At 42.4% G+C, this 19408-nt stretch overlaps 1 protein-coding gene across 2 annotated transcripts in view; it reads left to right on the top strand.

The window, feature by feature from the left end:
• The window catches only part of Fndc3b (fibronectin type III domain containing 3B), a 279369-nt gene extending 260611 nt beyond the window's left edge, over positions 1–18758 (top strand). For both annotated transcript variants that reach the window (XM_042678836.1, XM_042678837.1), the window contains exons 24-26: positions 9715–9881; positions 10643–10770; positions 16845–18758. In XM_042678836.1, the coding sequence (XP_042534770.1) occupies positions 9715–9881; positions 10643–10770; positions 16845–17156 (607 nt within the window). In that variant the 3' untranslated portion in view covers positions 17157–18758. The remainder of the gene's footprint in view (positions 1–9714; positions 9882–10642; positions 10771–16844) is intronic.
• The last annotated feature ends 650 nt before the right edge of the window (positions 18759–19408 follow it).

Genomic DNA, 19408 nt, shown 5'->3' with positions numbered 1-19408 from the left:
GGCGATATTTTTGTTGACTGCTCACCTCATCTAGTGTGACAGGAGGGCACTGACAGGGAATTCAGAGCAGGTTCTCCTTGGTGCATAGTATGAATTAGTTATATATGGGGAATCTTGTTTCCAGTCTCTGATGAAGCTCAAATGAAATAATTATTTTGTTAACTGATTACCACTCTGTACATGCAATAATAATAATAACAGTAATAATAACAAGGTGCAGCTATTTTGTTGACATTCAGAAAGTGTCTTAGTAAACTAAAAAGCTCAATTGTGGCGGGAGGGGCTTGAACTCAGGGCCTAGAAGCTGTCCTTTAGCTTTTTCACTGAAGGCCAGTGCTTTACCACTTGCCAAAGTACTACTACCTGCTTTTTGTTGGTTAATTAATGCTAAGAGTCTCACAGACTTTGCTGCTCTGGCTGGCTTTGAACCGTGGTCCTTAGATTTCAGCTTCCTGAGTAAGATTACAGGTAGGAGCCACAAGTGGTGCATAATTTCCTTAGAAAATATTTGTGCAGTTATACTGTGTCAGAAAAATGAAGCACAGAAAAGTTGGGCTCTAGTTGGGACTGGATCCAGTGTCCCAGCACCAGTCCCATGGACTGGGATGGTGAGGGAAGGTACCCATGCTGTACGCATGTGTGGTCCCATCCTAGGGTCCCCTGATGCAGAGCTCTCTGAGCACAGAACCAAAGCTTGTGTCTAAGTGAGTATGCTGTCAAGGCATATTCAAATAGACCAGACAGAACAGAATGCAGAACACAGTGATCAATGTATGCTCTTCTCCAAAAAAATAAATAAGAAACAAGTAAATCACATGCCTAAATCTAAATGGCAATTTAAGAAATCTGACCATTAGGAAAGCAATATTTTTTCTTAATTTTATGAGCTGGAGTCCCCAGTGTATCTTGTAAATTAAATTTGTCAATGTTCTCAGAAAGTTATTAAAGTGATACGAATCCTGGGCATAATAAATTCTTGTTCTATTTGTAGAATAATTTTCCTTGGATTTTAGTTGGAGAAGGACAGCCTAATTTTGGTTGGTGGATGACCTTTCTAAGTGTCTTGGATGAAACCAAGCTCTTATTCTCAATGGCCCCTTAGGGATCAGAGTTGCATCCTAGCCTTTGTTACTAGTGTAGGTTTTGTCAGTCCAGACTTTGGGTGCTTTTGGGTGTGCCTTCTTCCCAGGTGGGCAGCTGTTTTTTTTTTCAGTGAATTTGGTGCCAGCTCATGTGCTCTTTGGCATACACATCTTATTACAGATGTGGAAGGAAAAAGCTCATCTATTCTGCTTGTGGCCCAGGTGAGATGCAGAGATGAGTTCTGATTTACTCTCTTGTGTGTCGTATCTCAAAGTATTTCTCTAGCCCAGACACTTTGCAACCCGGGCTGTGGGCATTTGAGATAAGAGGCCCTGATGTCCACACGGTACAGGCAACCTTGCCTTGCCAGTATTGGAGTGGTCTTAACTGAAGATGTTGGCAACAGAAGAATAGCAAAAATGAATAACTCTACCCATGTCTGGTCATAGATTAAAGAATGGCTCCATCCGGGTCACTAAGCCATGACTCTCACTTTTCCTTCATTCATGAAGTAGATTAAACTGGACAACGATCTCTCCTGTCCTTTCCACTTCTTTCCGCTATAAAGTACCATGACTGTGTAAACCATCTGTGAAATAAATCCTTTTCAAAATGGCATTGTCCCTTTTAGTGATGGGGACATGCTATGTTTTGGTTTTATGTTTTAGCTTTTCAGTATCACACTTAAGAGTGACTACTTTGCTTGGTGCTATTGGCTGATGCCTGTAATCCTAGCTATTCAGGAGGCTAAGATCTGAGGATTGAGGTTTAAAGCCAGCCCAGGTGGGAAAGTCTCTGTGATTCTCTTCTCTAATTAAACACCAAAAAGCTAGAAGTGGAGCTGTGGCTCAAATAGTAGAGAACCAGCCTTGAGTAAAAAGCTAAGGGAGAGCAGCATGGCCCAAAGTTCAAGCCTCAGTACTGGCACAAACACACACACACACACACACACACACACACACACACACTTGTAAACATTGTAAAGGAAACTACTTGGTGCCTACAAAGTGCTGAGTACAGAGAGCCTCAGGCTCGATCTGAACTTACCTGAATCACATGGGCTTGCTACACTGAAAGCTTGCTCCCCATTGGATGGGCCATTAATGCCCATGGATTCATGCTTTGGACTTGAAGGTCCCTACTTTACATTTATATGTACATAGCACCCTTGAAGCAGTGCCTCATGCTTCTAAGGCTAAGTTTGTACCTCATGATTCAACTAAGAGTGTTCAATTTTTTTCCGCTATCTTCTTTCTTGAATTTCTATATGGTAGGCCTTCTAAGTTATTTGACCTCTCCATAAGCTCTTATCTCACCCAGAAAACAAATTCACATTAAACAGCGAGCAGACAGTATAAGGGATTTTATTTAATTTCACCAGAAAAACAGAAATGAGATTAGATCGGCCTTGCTGTGATTAAGTCTGTTATTCTTAACAGATCCAGCAGAGAAAATCTGAATGGCTTTCATTCCCTGTTATACAAGAAAATTATATGCCCATAAGGCCAACTTAACCTAATACACATACTAGAGGACCAGGCACAGGCCAGGCATGTTGAGATAGCAGTGTTGTGCGATGCTTCTGAAGATGCATCTGTCTGTGTTACTGAGATGCAGGGTTGTGTCATACTCAGAACTGAAGTTGGTGCTGATGCCGACCTTTGCCGGTCTGAGGGCCCTGATAATTGCACACAGCGTTGAGGCAGAAGAGCGTAAATTCCAGGAATGCATTTGCGGTTAATGTGTTTGTCAGGGTTAGTCAGACAGCCCTGTGGGTTTATGTTGTTGTTGTTTTTAAGTTTTGTGCCAGCAAAATTGGCTCCCTGTGCTCATGCTCTTGACTCTGTCCCCATGGCCAGCAAACTGGAGAGGCTGTGATCTTTGTAATGGGCCCGTCTGTCCGCTGGTGCAGATGGACAGACACACCCACATTATTATGGTTCTCATTAAGGTCTGAAAGTTTGCACACTAGGCAACTAGGAGCCCATGTGTGGGCACAGAGCAAGCACTTGAGTTTCCCAGTGTTCGTCCTCTCTAAGCAGAATCCTGCTTTTAGTTCCCAGAGCATGTTGCTCAATTAAGTGACATGAATGTCACTCCCAGGCTGGGAGACTACATGTACAAAGGGGGTTTTAATTCAATGTGTCCTTTATGAATACAGGGCACCTTGATCAGGGTCACCCCTTCCATCATTCTCCCTGTCTCTCCCAACCCCACCCAGCCCCCCATTTCCTAGTTCCATTTTCACATCTGTACATAGAATATAGTGACTATATTTTTGCCTACCTCTCTATTTGTGTCTCCCTCCCCTCAGCCTCTCTTACTCCCCAACACATGTTCCAGCTTCCTCCTCATTTTGTTACACTGTAAGTTTGTTGTTCAAAGCAGTTACACTATTTAAATCCTCCCCTCCATATACCATACTTTCATTAATGCATTTGTGTGTATGCATATGACCCTGTATATGTTCACATATACATTCATAATTTAGATGTCACTTCCACATAGGAGGGGAAATGTGGGCTGGACAGTGGTCCACTTGATCATGCCCATCAATAAAGGATGTTTCTCTATGACCTTCAGTCCCAGAAGATGATGTGGTGTCCGTCACAGGTGTCAACTTGCTGTCGCTATCACTGACCTGCCACTGAAATTCCCAGCTGATTTGAGCCATATTTCTTGACTTCTTTTGCCTTAGTTTCCCCCACTTCCCAGGCAAATAATGATGCCTGGCCTTTCTAAATGGGAATATATTTGAGAAATATTTTTATTTTCTCAGAAAAGAAGCATAAAATTCCAGCATACAAAATGAAGAGTATGATTAGCTTAGTCCATTTCAGGCTGAAATGTCTAGGCACAAGCAGCACTGAGGATGAGCTATTTGAGCTCTTAATTGGACCAGAAATAAAATCTGGATGATAGCTTTTACCTCTCGTGTAAGTAAAATAAATAGAATGGAAATGAATAGCGTCTTCCTAGGGTTGAAGCAAGGCCACTGAGCAACTGGACAGAAATGTGGATTTGAAAGCAACAGGAGAGTGGGAGGGTCTCCAGGTTTTCTCTTTAACTACAAATTAATATCTCTTTTAATATAGCAATGTCTAAACTGGGTGCAGGTAGCTTATGCCTATAATCCTAGCTCCTTAGGAGGATGAGATCTGAGGATCGCAGTTTGAAGCCAGCCCAGGCAAGAGAGTCCATGAGATTCTTATCTTTAGCCAGAAGTAGAGCTGTGACTCAAGTGATAGAACACCAGCCTTGAGCAAAAAAGCTAAGGGATACCACCAGGCTCTGAGTTCAAGCCCTAGTACTGGCACAAAGATAGGTAGATAGATAGATAGATAGATAGATAGATAGATAGATAGATAGATAGATAGATAGATAGATAGATAGATAGATAGATAGATAGATAGATCTCAATGTCTAAAACTACAGTTTTTACAAGCAAAAATTGAAGGCAATGTTTTTATTCCTCTATTCCTTTTAAAGAATTTCTCCCATCAGCAGCAACAGTGTATTTTTATTTAATTAAAAAAAAAGAGCATAAAAATTCAACCCATTAACCAAACGTGTTCACAAGTCAAAAAGCCCAAAGCATAGTCTGACAGGACCCAGGGGTAAGGGATTAGCCCCGTTTTCATCCCCGTTCTAGAAGGAGCCCTGTTCTTGCATGACCAGTTTGTAAGTGGGCATCACCATCAGCATCTGCTTAGGGGATACATGTTCCTTGTCCAGGTGTTGCCACACACCGTGCCATCTGCTTCTGCATAGAAATGCAGGACTCCGTGTTCCTGGCAGGGTGAGGGGAGAGTCCACTCACCAGTCCTGCTTTCAACATCTCCTGCACCCAAATGCCACTTGAATAACAAAGGAAGCTTTCTTCCCCCTCCCACCCTCCTTTCCTCTCTTTTCCCCCACCTCTTGGTTTATCTGCTCCTCTCTGCCTCCATGAGACCCCAAAAATGAAGAAAAAGGAATTAAAAGAGGAAGGCATTGTCATTGTTAATGAATATCGTTGTACCAAGTTTGGGAACAGATGTGGGTTTGTGACGTTGTGAAAGATGTTTTGAAAGATGCCATTTGCAACCTTTTGTGGATCACAGGCCATTTCAGGTCAGCAGGTTAGATCACTCTGAGCCTTCATGTGAAAGGGCTGTGCTTAGCCTTTGGTGGGCACACAGATGATAAGATGGCAGCAAAGCAGTAAACCCACACCCCTGCGCAAGAAGTCTTTTCATTTAAGATGTATTTAAGATACAGGCTATCAGGCATGCTTGGATGTTCCTTTCTAAACAAATGGTTTAAGAAAACCGCTTAAAACACATTCTGTATATAAGGTAGGATCTTATTTTATGGCCTGGGCTTTGGTCCTCCTACGTGGGCTTCTCCATGTCTGCCGCCGTTAACAACAGATGTGTGCCTCTGCATCTCACCCCACAGCTGGAGTAACAGGTGTGCACCATTGTACCCAGTCACTGGTTGAAATGGAGTCTCATGAACTTTTTATGCCCAAGCTAGACTCAGACCACAGCCCCTAATGTTCATGTCCCAAGTAGCTAGAATTACAGATTTGAGCCATCCTGCTTTGCTAATAGTTTTGTATTCTTTATTGACTAATAGTCTGTATTTTAGAGCTGTATTGGGTTCATAGCAAAGTTTAAGAGGGAGGTAGACTGGTGTCCCATCTCCCTTCTTCTCCCAGCCCCCATTAGTAACATCCCTCCAAAGTGGTGCATCATTACAGTTGATGAACCTACACAAAACTCCTTGTTACCAGCCAAAGCCTTAGTTTACATTAGGGTTCAACACTTAACGTCGGCATATCTGGGGCATCACTCATACATTTGTCTCCATTGTAGTATCAGAGAGACATTTTATTACGTAATCACAGACAGTAGAAAGCTTTAAGTCATTGGAAAAAATCTCCTCCAGTAAAATCCATGTGTGCTTGTTGCCATCAAGAAAATATTACTCTTAATATGTTATTACTATGAATAATGCTAACATTTGTTAATATAAGTAAAAACAAGTTGGAGGCAGAGCTGTCAAGAATTCTGTTAGACTGCAGCCTGAGGTCACCCACATAACCTCCCATTGTTTCCCCTTCCTGAGTTAAAATGCCCAAACTGGGTGAGACGATGTGTGTTTGTAAGGTCAGCACTCAGCAGGTTAAGGCAGGAAGATCAAGGTCGCAGTACAACCTGGGGAACAGAGCAAGACCCATTTTCTAAAACAAAGAAGAAAAGAGCTCCAGCACTGGAAGGGCAGGCTGCCTGGCCTCCAGCTCCCATCTCCGGGCTTTGAGTGGCTGGGAGACCATCCTGGCTGACACAGCTTGGCGTCAGGCCCGCATCCTTGTTCACATTCAAAACCAGAGCCCTTCTGTCGTGGTGTCTTGGGATATTTGGTATGGTTTATTCTATCACACAAAGCCTCTAGCTTATTTATTAATAAATTTTAAATTTAAGTCAGTCTTTCAGGAAAAATATAAAAGAAGAAAATGACGTTGGTCTTTGTAAAGGCGGGATTTGATGAATATTTTTAATCTCTCCCGGAGTGGTTCTAGCCACAGGGGTGTTGACCCTATGGAGTGTTCAACCATGTGCCGGCCCATAAATCATTGATTTCGACAGGAAAAAAACAGTCTCTTTTCTGCTGCCTCCTGGAATGATAGAAAATAATTCTAGAATGGGGGTGAAAGAGGGGTTATATCGATTTGTGTGTGTTGGCTCATGTGCTGGTGTTTTTGTTTGATCTTTGCTACTTGATATTTAAGAAGCAAAGAAAAACAGAAGTTCTTGTCTGTGTGTGTGTGTGTGTGTGTGTGTGTGTGTGTGTGTGTGTGTGTGTGTGTGTGTGTGTGTGTGTGTGTGTGTGTGTGTGTGTGTGTGTGTGTGTGTGTGTGTGTGTATGTGACATCTGCCAGAAAGACGCTGCAGATACCAGGACTAGAATTCAAGGCCTGGGCATTGTCACTTTTTTTCTTCAAAGTTGACACTCTACTATTTGTACCACAGTTCAACTTCCAGCTTTTTGGTGGTTAATTGTAGATGAGTGTCACAGACTTCTTTTCCTCTGGGCAAGCTTTGAATGGTGTTCTTTAGATCTCAGCCTCCTGAGTAGCTAAGATTACAGGCAGGAGCCACCAGCAGCCAGCAGGAATGCCATTTTATTTGCTTGATAAAACATGGTGGCACAGCTAGTAGGTTTGGTGAGTTTGGAAATTGTATGTGTGTTCTTTGTTCAGTGTCAGTCATACTGAAGAATTTGAGGACTCTGTGTGCCTTGTGAATTTCTTTGTGACCACGATTGACATCCAACACTTATGATTGAACATGGACACAAAGTCAGACACATTGAGCCCCTTTCCAAGAGAAAATGCTTCCCCTGGGAGGTAAGAGAAGCCAGACAGCAGAGCCCTCCCTAATCATCTTCTCTAAACTCTTTAAACTGAGCCTTATGACAGGGTTGTAATGCACTTGGAGGTTTCACTTCTTCAAGCCTTGACTTCCATTTGGGATATAATTAAGGGTAATTACTCCCGTTAGAGAGTCTGGCCCAGGTGAGGCCGAGTTAATAAATAGCTCTTTGCCTCTGGCATTAGCCAGGATGTCTTCATTAAGGAGATAATATGTCAGGAGAGCTAAGCAGGTTGCCATGGTATTTGTGGGTTCCAACCTGGACTCTGGCTTTCTTTGAGATCGAGAAGTAAAAGGCACTTCCTTCCACCACAGAGCAGACAGAACACTAAACAGTGAGATGACTAGGCCTCATGAAGTCCACAGCGAAGGCTGAGGGATGACTAGATGTTCTACATTAAACATTGGCTCAGACACACTTAAGTAAAACAAAGTAAGCCTCTGGCCTGTGGCTCACGTCCTAGTTACTCAGGAGGCTGAGATCTGAGGATTCAGATTCAAAGCCAGCCTGGACAGGAAAATCCATGAAACTCTTCTCCAATGAATCCCCAAAAGCTGGAAGTAGAGCTGCGGCTCAAGTGATAGAGCGCCAGCTTGAGCAAGAAAGCTAAGGGACAGTGCCCAGGCTCTGAGGTCATTCTCCAGGAGCAGCACACACGTGTGCACGCACACACGCACACGTGCACATACACAGAAACACAGATATTTAATCCCTCCTTCTCTATCAACCACATGTCCATCCATGAGTGTTCTTCAACACATGAAAGTGTGCTGCTGTCATTCAGAAAAACCTGTCCCCCACCCCACGGACCAGCCAACCCCTGGGATTGGGCCTCCACATCTAGCATGCAGCAGATATTTGAGAACTTCTTCCCGCCTCCCCTTTACCACTTGAGCCACAGCTCCACTTTCAGTCAGAGAGGTCAGATGGTGACTCTGTGGGTGACTGGCTTCCAGAAGCACAGTGCCAGCAGCCAGTGCGCAGGTGCAAGGAAGCCCCTGTGGAAATAACATGGTGTGGTTGGGTTACATCAAGGGGGGGCTCGCGGGGTACCCGGACCAGTGGGTCACTTCCTTTATCTCTGTGACTCACAGTGGCTCCCACCTGTGATCCTAGCTACTCAGCAGGCTGAATCCCCAATTCCAGGAAAAAACAACAAAACAAAAACCTGTAACTTATGCAAAGTTACATTCTAGAATTTTACAGTTAGCTTTAAAAAATTAGCATAAGTATTTTGCAGTTCTAGGTAATCCATTGTCACTGGAAAAGTGTTAGGTTTTCAAGACTGCGGGGTTGGGTGACGGGGTAATACCTAAAATACAAGGCTTTTTTTTTTTTTTTTAGATATCTTTATGTGTGTTTCATTAAAAAATAAGTTCAGCCTAAATGGTTCAACCCCTGCCATTTTTCTTCATTTTAGCGAACCTGTCAGATGACTCTGAACACCATAATTTTTTTCTTTTTACATATTTTTGTCAAAGGTATATAACCCTTAATATTTTCTTATTTAGGAAGGAGCTATGTAAGGCCTATCAGGGAGAGAGAGAGAGAGAGAGAGAGAGAGAGTGTGTGTGTGTGTGTGTGTGTGTGTGTGTGTGTGTGTGTGTGTTTCCCCACAATGAAATGTTTGAAAAATTCTATAGTTTACTAGTAAATAAAAACAAGAGCCAGGTGATGTTGGCTCACTTCTGTAATCCTAGCTACTTAGGAGGCTGAGATCTGAAGATCACAGTTCAAAGCCAGTCTGAGCAGGAAAGTCTATGAGACTCTTACCTCCAGTTGACCACTAAAAAAGTCAGAAGTGGAGCTGTGGCATAAGTAGTAGAGCACCAACATTGAGTGAAAAGGCCAGGCAAAAGTGGAAGGCCCTGAGTTCAAGCCCCAATGTTGGTGTGTGTGTGTGTACAGAGAGAGAGAGAAAGAGGGAGAGAGAGGGAGGGAGAGAGAGAGAGAGAGAACAAACAAGCAAACAAACATGAGTGACTAATATTTCTAGAATCTGGACCATAACCAAAGGAACCTCATTCCAATCTCTGTATGCGCTTGGTTTTGTGTTTCTTTTATGTAAATACTCATTAGCCATTAAACTTCACCATTCCCTAGCAGACTATGTGAAAAGAATTTGTCAGGTTGGCCTCCACCAGCTTGTATCATAATTAACTTCTCAACACTAAGATTACAGATGACTAATGGCTCCTCTGCCTCCTCCAGGTTTATTTCGATCTACAGAGGACCCAGCCACACCTACAAGGTCCAGAGACTGACGGAATTCACCTGTTACTCCTTCCGAATCCAGGCAGCCAGTGAGGCTGGGGAGGGGCCCTTCTCAGAAACCTATACCTTCAGCACAACCAAAAGTGTCCCCCCTACCCTCAAAGGTCAGTCGCCAGCCAGTGGTCTCTGTCACACTGTCCCCTAAGAGGAAAGACATGCTTGGTGCTAGAGTAGGAAGTTCCATTCTTACCTTAAATATGTGCAGTAGTTCTAGTATTAGCACAACAAAATTAAAAGGACATCCTAAAACAGATGATGCATTGGATTGTCTGGTTAGATGAGAGGTAATAGGAGAGGATGTGGAGAAGCCATCTGTTCTGTGCTGTGTATGAGTAGTGAGCACTCTCATCCCTACAAACAATAGACTAAGGAAAAGCACTACTTGGACAGGCTCACGCCTTTAATCCTAGCTACTTAAGAGGCTGAGATCTGAAAATCGAGGTATGAAGCCAGCCAGGCAGAAAAGGCTGTTGGGACTTTGGTCTTTAATCACCAAGAAGTTGGAGGTAGAGATACCACTCAAGTGGTAGAGCACTAGCCTTGAGCAATAAAGCCAAACAAGAGCACAAGGTCCTGAGTTGAAGCTCCAGTACTGGGGAGGGGTGGGGAGGGGAATCCATGCAGGCCAACAGTTATTAATATTAATATTAATATTAACTAATGAGACGTCTCATCCCATTCTGTCCTGCAGTAACTCCTCTATGCCTAAAGCACACCCAGCTGGGTTACTGAGAGACTGAGCAAATACCTCTCCTATAAGGCCGGACCCAGTCACGCGCTCACTCACTCTTTCTGGATTCTTACTAATAGAGCTAGAATATTGACTGTTAAATTTGAAGCTTGGATGTGTGCGTTTCTGTTCCAGCACCACGAGTAACACAGTTAGAAGGCAATTCCTGTGAAATTTTTTGGGAGACGGTACCACCAATGAAGGGCGACCCTGTCAGCTACGTTCTACAAGTATTGGTTGGAAGAGAATCCGAGTACAAACAGGTAAGAATTGGTGTGTATGGCACACGTGTGGGTCTCTGAGTTACGAAAATTATTGTATACTAATTGGACCTGGCTAGTCATGGTCTTTAAAAAAACCTTTTATTCCAGCCAGGCACCTGTCACTCATGCTTTTAATCCCAGCTAGTCAGGAGGCTAAGATAGGAGTTCTCAGTTCAGAGCCAACCTGGGCAGACAAATCTGTGAGACTCTCGTCTTTAATTAACCAGTAAAAAAACTGGAAGTGGAGATGTGGCTTAAGTGCTAGAGTACCATCCTTGAGAGAAAAAGCAAAAGTGTGAGGTTATAAGTTAGGCCCAGTATTCACCCCCCCGCCCAAACACACACAAAACAAAACCTCTCTCCTATGTTCCATGCTTTTCCACCTATTCTTGGAAATATGCTCTGCTTCTCAGAGCCCAGTAACTGCTAATGTCACAGCAGAAAAAAAAAAACAAAAACATTATTTGTTCAATATTGTACATGTCAGTTTTGCCCAAATGAAGGCAAATCTATTCCATTATTTGGATGTAGATTTTTACTGGCAGATTTCTGTTCTAAATCCACTGTCTGTTGTGTATTTAGCTGATGGATCTATGAGTTCTAATGGAACAGTGTACAATCATCTGTATGCCACAGAAAATTTCTCTTATCATAAACAACTATTTCCTGGTGAAAACACAGGACCCCCTCAGTAGATGGACACATCCTCAGTAGATGGACGCATCCATCTACCAAGAAATGCATAAGGACCACAGTCCAAGAGAAGTCACAATTAGACCAGGAACAATGTGTCCTGGGTCCTGGGGGAAATTTTTTTTTTCTTCTGCTTCTGCCTGTTCCGTAAGCATTCATTTAAACACCATTTTTTGAGTGTTTCCTTTTCTTGTTCAGGATGTAAGATAGGGAATAAGGGTGATTTGTATTGTATGTGCAGAACAATGGTTAACTTAATTATAGTCCAGGGATAATAGGCACTAGGCTTTGAATTCATAGAGGCAAAGCAATAGCAAATGGGAGGTAATCGGGCACCGTGGGAGCTGCAGGCTCTCCTGGGGAACTCAGTGGGACTTCATTACAGCACTCGTCAGGCAGGGTCCTTTAGCATGTGAGCTGTGTGACTCATTTTTGTTTTACTGAAACTGGCCACCTAGCTGGGTACTTGGGATATGTTTATTGCACCAGTGAAAGAGGCAGTTTCAAAGTTAGAGGGTTGTTGATATCAGCAGTGGTTGGTGATCAGAGTTCATCGTGGAGATTGTTGTTTAGAAACTTTGATGAAAAAAAATCTCCTGGCACAGGAACATGTCCCTTGTCCTGAGCTTATTTTTGTGGGATGAGTGTTGTGGTATTTTTACCTTTGTGCTAGCTGATTAGCTTTCAACTGCTCAGCTGCTGTGATGCAAGAAAATAGCAGCAGGGTTGGTTTGTTTGTGAGCTTGTGACAGTACTGAGTCTTCAACTCAGGGCCCAGATGCTATCTCTTTGCCTTTTCATTCCAGTCTGGCTTTTTACTGGCTAACTGGAGATAAAAGAGTTTCATAGCCCAGACTGGTTTTGAACCATGATCCTCAGATCTCAGCTTCCTGAGTGACCAGGATCACAGGTGTGAGCCACCAACTCCCAGCTCAGATGGCAGGTTTTCATAATTATGCAGTCTATTCAAATATTCATCGTTACCTAAAATTTTCCTCTGAAGTAGAATACACATAGTATTAATTTGGCTTTTCTGACAGTCAGTGAACATTTCAAACACAGTGTTGTGTTGTGGTTGGTTGTGGGTTTTTTTACAGGAAGGTTAATTTTCTTTTTGAACAGTAAGATTGTAAAGCATGATTGAAAAGGATGAAGAGGGCATGCGTGCTATTGCTCTTTGGCACAGGTAGAGCATAGACAGTTCAACCCATGCATAAGAAGTAAAGCAAACGTCGAAAAACGAACTTTACAACTTTGGCAGGGAGGGGGAGGATATAGGAGGGCAGGGATGGGAAGGGGAAACAAAAGAGGAGGCAACAATGCTTGATAAGAAATGTACTCATTACCTTGCCCATGTAATTGTAACCCTCCATCCGGTATTTTCACAATAATAAAAAGAAAAACTTAATAAAAAAAAGAAGTAAAGCAAAATTCTCATATCCATATCTCTGTCCCAAGAACTATAATTCTGACAGAAAATGTTGCAAAGAAGCATTTGGAAGTGAGAACAGGATCTGCTGACTGCAAGAAATGACTTCCTCTTGGCAGTCCGGACTTAGGCCTGAGGCTTTATGGCTTCTACTAGGGTATAGAGCTCTACGATTTATTTATTCATTTGTTTATGCCAGTACTGGAGTTTGAACTCAGGACCTGAAACTGTTAGTTTTTTTACTCAAAGGCTGGTGTTCTACCACTTGAGCCACACCTCCATTTCTAATATTTTGGTGGTTAACTGGAGATGAATCTCTTGGATTTGTTTGCCCAGGCTGATTTGGATGCTTAGACTTCAGCCTCCTGAGTAGCTGGGACTACGGGCATAAGCCACTGGCACCCAGTACATTCCGTTTTAAAAGCCTGAAATATGTCACTTCTTTTGGAAACACTATTTATTTCAGGAATGATTTTTTTTTCAGCACAGGAATAAACAGTGTGAAGTCATGGCTGTTCAGAGTCACATTTAAACTGAAAATCAAAATAACAACCTTTAAAGGCCATGATTTGTCTTTAGCAAATTCTTAAGGGTTTGGGGTCTGGAAGTTCCCTTAAGTATCCGATGAAGGCCATGACCTTTTATGTCAGAAAATTTCCCACATGTGAGCCAGTTAAAATTTCACATCAAATGAGTTTGTCTTCAGATCCCAAAGCTCAGGTCGGGACCCCTAGCTTACTGAGCTATACTAGCTTACTGGGTGCTTTTCCTGTGAAGAATGTCTGATATAGGCTCTGAGTGCTGGTAGGAAAGGCAGTTGGTCATTCCGGACTCACGATCACAGCCTGTGGGCAGATTCCCACCCCCTAGAGGCCTGCAGGTGAGCTAGCAGTGGCCTGAGGCCCGCTCTGCCTCCTACCCTGTGTGGTTTGGAGGAATCAATTCGCCTCGCTGAGCCTTGGCTCTCTTGCCAGAAAAGCAGAGATGATAGGCCTGCTGCTCACCCACAGCCATAGGAGGAGTGGAAGAAGAAGGTGAACTTCCCGCTTCCATCCAGCACTTGGGGGTGGAGCTACGTAAAGAGCCACAGACCTGTGTATACTTGCTTCCCCCAAAAGCTGCTTTTGAAAGGATTTCAACTTACATAGCATGTTACCCTGAATTAAGCTTTATGGATTCTTTATCTCAGTTATGTGGGTTTTACTCTCCTTTATTGGCATCTGGAATAAATGATCAGATTTACTTTCAAATATATTGCTCCTCAAATCAACAGCAATTGTCCTTATGAAAGGAAGGTTGCATATATACTTTAACATGATGATCGGTCACTTCAGTAAAGAAAATCTGGAGCTTCGCGTATGAAATTGAGTTGAGGCAGGAGGAGAAACCCATAATGGTGCCTCTGTCAAAATGAAAGAAAATGAAGGGACATGATGGCATGGCCAGTTGCCCAGCGCCAGGCTGGGTTACCGGGTGGAGGCCCAGCAGCAGAGTCCAGCCTCTGTGACTTGGGCTTGTAGCAGCATCGGCTCCCACATCTGCTGGTCTCCAAGGAGCAGTGAAGAACCTGGGCTCCTCATGATTTCCTCCAGCGGGTGTCTGCATGTCCTATATCATGGGCCCTGGTGATGGTCCTGGCTGCCTCCCGGCTACCACAGGGAGCCGGCAGGAAGCCCAGTCCAATAGCAATGTCATTCTCAAGTTCTAGAGAATTAGAGACACCCTCTCATCTTCGCCCTAACCTATGTGGCTCAACGATACCTTTGTTTCAGGGAGTTGTTTTTCATCCCCAAAGACATGGTGACTTTGATGCATAAATGTTAGAGAGATGCTAAATTCGTTCTTGATGATTTGGGGTTCGGCAGAGTATCTGGGACTTAAAAATTCTCGTTGTTGTTGTTCTAAATACCCACAAGTTTAAAATGAAGAGCAAAGGTCTGCAACTATAATAATGCAGATGGCTTATTTTCATTTAGTTATATAAAATATAATTTGCGGCGAGGTGCCAGTGGCTCATACCTGAAATCCTAGCTACTCAGGAGGCTGAGATGTGAAGATCATGGCTTGGGCAGGAATATCTGTGAAACTCTTTATCTCCAAAAAAAACCCAGAAGTGGTAGAGTGCCAGCCTTGAATGAAAAAGCTAAGGGACAGCTGCCAGGCCCTGAGTTCAGGCACAAATAAGAAGAAGAAAAAGGAGAAAGAAGTGAAGGAGGAGGAATAATAATTTGCTTCTTCTATAAACATTTAATTTTTCTAATGGACGTGGGCATTGTCTTGTATTTTAAGGCCCATTTTCCTTATTGTCTTTGAACCTGAAAATCCTTCGTGTATTTTTCTACCTTAAATTGCTAAAAGTGAAGGTATTTCATGCAGCCTTTTTGTTGGTTGGTGAGTTGGTTTTATGACAGTACTGGTGCTTGCCAGCACTTTCTACCACCTGTGCCATGACTCCGGCGTGACTACTTACTTTGGCTTTAGTTACCTTTTTCAGATAAACCCTTACAGTTATGCCTTGCCTAACCTGGACCGAGATCCCATTTGCACTTCCTGCATAGTTGGAAAGACAGCTACATACCACCACACACAGCTTTGATTGGTTGAGATGGAGTATTGGGAACGTTTTGTCCCAAGCTAGCCTCAAACAACCTCCTTACAGCTATGTACCAAATGATTTTGAGGGCCTCACATGGCCCCTAGACTGGACATTCCCTCCAGTGCTTAGAGCAGTTAGTTAGGGTCAAGAAGTTCCATGGAAACATATGATGTCTCTTTGCAAGATTCTCTAACTGCAGTTTCTAGGAATTTATACCTACTTTTGAGCCCCCTTTCCTATAAAGATGTAGCCACTGGGTTTGGGACCATGGCTCAGTTGGTAGAGCACCAGCCAATGAGCCAAAGTATCAGGTACTGAGTTCTAGTCCAGTCTTGGGGGAAAAAGAAAAATATAAAAAGATGTGCCCATGAAATTCTGGAAGCTGTAGAGAGCACTTAAATAGATATCAATATCTTTCTATGCACTTTCCAGAAGCCTCTAAAACTTCCACAGGATCAGTTATCAAGTGGATTTCAACCGTGAGGTCATCCTTTGCAGAAATGAAGAGGCCACATCGTACAGATGTGGCCTCCGTCTTGGCATAGTAGAGGCTGAGGTGGAGAACTTCCCATAGTGTTTGGAGGGAAAGGCAGAGCCATCTGTGTAGGAAGCTGGACCCAGGCTGGGGGAGCTGAGAGGTCTTTAACAGAGACACCAGCATGGGAGTGGAAGTGGCACATGTTTCGTAAGGCAAAGTCAAAGACTCTATGTGTCACATTGTCATCTTTCGATGATGTCATGGGATGGGTGATGGAATGTGGGGCATGTCACTGCCCGTGGGCCATGTGGGTGATGAACTTCTCTGTAAGTTAGGAATGGGATCTCATACAGAATATTCTGTTTGTTAGAATTTCCCAAGTTGATAATTAATTGGTAATTACATTATGTTAAGAGATTAAAGAGCAATAAATTTAATAAGGTTCATTTGTCTCCACAAAACTGTGTATGTGTATGTCTCTGTGTGTTTGTGTGTGTAGTGTGTGTGTGTGTGTGTGTAAGCGCACACGCACGTGTGCACAGCTCAGGTCCTAGGTGCTGTCCTTTAGCTTTTTTACTCACGACTGGCACTCACTCTGCAACTTGAGCCACAGGTCCACTTCTGCCATTTGGTGGTTAATTGCACACACGAGTCTCATGGACTTCAATGCCAGGGGCTTGCTTTAATCCTCAGATCCTCACATCTCAGCCTCCTGAGTAGCTAGGATGATAAGCATGAGACACCTGTGCCTGGCTTGGATGAGAACTTTTTTTATATCATTTTTGCCGTTATGGATTGAACTTACACCAAGGCTCTGATGATCGCCTAGAGACCACAGTGTTGTGAGTTCATTGATGATGGCATCCTTTTTCTTAAAGGTATACAAGGGAGAAGATGCCACATTCCAGATCTCAGGCCTCCAGACCAACACGGAGTACAGGTTCCGTGTGTGCGCGTGCCGTCGCTGCCTGGACACCGCACAGGAGCTCAGCGGAACCTTCAGCCCCTCCGCGGCTTTCACCCTACAACGAAGTGAGGTCATCCTCTCCGGGGACATGGGGAGCTTAGATGACCCCAGAATGAAGACCATGATGCCTACTGATGAACAGTTTGCTGCCCTCATCATGCTTGGCTTCGCGACTCTGTCTATTTTATTTGCCTTTATATTACAGTACTTCTTAATGAAGTAAACAACTCATATGAATTTACTTAGTGCTACACATTTTAATACACACATTTATTCAGATACCCCACCCCCTTTTTTAAAAAGCCCTTTTGTTCTTTGATTTATATACTTCTCTTGTTTTACAGATTTAGCTAGGAAAAAAATGTCAGTGTCTTGGTGCACCTTTTTGAAATGCAAAACTAGGAAGAGGTTAAACTGGATTTTTTTTTCTTTTTTAATTAAAAAGAAGAAGAAGAAGAGGAAGAAAAGCAAACCAGATACCAAACGCTTTCTTATGTTTTCTTTTTGAGTTTTCAAATTTGCTTTGATTTCTGTTTTTCACTGATGTCTTTGGCAAGACTTTGATTTTTTTTCTTTTAATGTTACAATTTAGTAATTTATAGTCACCCGTCACTTCTTTATCTTGATCATCTATATCTGTAAACAGAATCACAGCATGTGTGCTTAAGAGGACTAGGTTGTCAGCACTGTCAGAGTTACTCATACAGCAACACATACACAAGCGTGTGCACTCACATACAGCTGCCCGAGCCGTCATTGCCACTCAGTTTTGTAACTGTGTTTAGGTCGTTTAATTCAAAATGTGTATTTTAATCGGAAATGTTTTAGTAATCTATAGTTCTTCTGATTTAACACTCTATGAGCTGCCTGTATAAAAAACAATCAAGTAATCAAAATGCACCAATAAATTACGGCGCATTGTGTAGATTTGACCACACAGATTCATAGCAGTAACTTTAAGAGGGCATTGTGCAATAGATAGTTGTTTTCTTTATTCAGCTATTTGAAAAGCTGCTTTAACTTGTGTGTTTGTCTTTGTATATAACTACTTTTCTAATCACTAGAGTTATTATATTCTGTTACGTTTAACCACAACGCTACAATGACAGTTGATGACGGGTTAGTGCCTCTGCCCATTTGTCTGTGACTTACACTAATTTTGAGCAGTCTTTGTACATGTCATCTCATGATTTGGAAAGATTTGCCTTCTGGCTGTTCTTTGAGGTATCAATGAAGTGATTGAATTTCAATACCTTAATTCAGTGCCCATCATACTAGTGTAACAGCAGGTGAAGAAATGATTTAAAAAACAACCCAAAGGGGAAATCACCTGAATCTGTAGCTCTTATTTCTGTGGGTGGACCAAGAATGGGATTTGGCGACCAGCCTGGGTGGGAGGGGATCGGGAGGCCTAGATGCTCTCCCTGGATCTGTCACTAACTTGCTGTGTGATCTGAACACGTCACTTTACCTCTCTGTGCCTCGGTTTTTCCATGCTTGAAAAGAAAAGAAAATGGAGGTTCTTATGCTTGTTGAAGTGCTTTGAGATCCTTGATGAGCAGGTGCTATCGGAGTGCACAGTGTTTCTCTTACATGTTTATGTTTTTGAGTCATGAGATAATCGATTTTAACCCAAAGTCATTGCATTGTTTATATGAAGTCCATAATGTTCAAGTACCTCAGGGACACTTAAGGAATTGGAGGTGCAAATGTATTCCAAAAGGGTGCAACAGGCACAGAATACCCCCCACCCCACCCCCCACTCTCCTGCTCTAGGTTTTTTTTTTTTTTTTTTTTTGTATATTTTTGCTACTTGGTTTTCTTTTTTGTTTGTTTGGATTTGGGTTTTTGTTTTGTTTTGGGGTTTCTGTTTTTGTTTTTGTTTTGATCATTGCTATTTTGTGCTTGGTCTATGTTTTGTCTAAGATGCAGTAAGTATCCTGAACTAGCTTATAATATTCCCATACCAAAGTCATGGGGGAAACACCATTATTTGTTTTTGGTTTATTTATACTATATTCTGCATACAGTACTTTAAATGCCAATTACAGTGCAATCTTTATTTATTGTAAAAATAAAATTTTTTAAAAATGTACTTATATACTAATTCTCCCTTGTAGCATGTTATTTTTGTGTGTTTTCTACTTTTGTAATTTTAGGTCAGTCTCATTTCTTGGCAACAACATCTATACTAGTATTAACCTTCTGACGTTTTCTTGTGTTTTTAATGAGAAGAGCATTTAGTGCATTGAATGCCAAAAACAAAAACAATCTATTATCAGTGATTGAAAGGTTTACATGTACCCAGAAAAACCATAATCATCTCTTGAAAGAGTGCTACAATCCATGAATTTAATTCTTTGTGCCTATATTGATGTAGTAACTACTAGAACGAACGTTCTGTATTTGTTCTTGACTGTAATTAGTGTAATTAGCCTGGCAAATAGATACCATCAAGGTAAATAAATTTTTGCC

This window comes from Dipodomys spectabilis, unplaced genomic scaffold (assembly GCF_019054845.1).
Source record: "Dipodomys spectabilis isolate Male_0828 unplaced genomic scaffold, ASM1905484v1 ptg000050l, whole genome shotgun sequence".
NCBI lineage: Eukaryota > Metazoa > Chordata > Mammalia > Rodentia > Heteromyidae > Dipodomys > Dipodomys spectabilis.
Note: the sequence above shows the minus strand (reverse complement) of the source record. Positions and strands in the feature narration are given on the sequence as shown.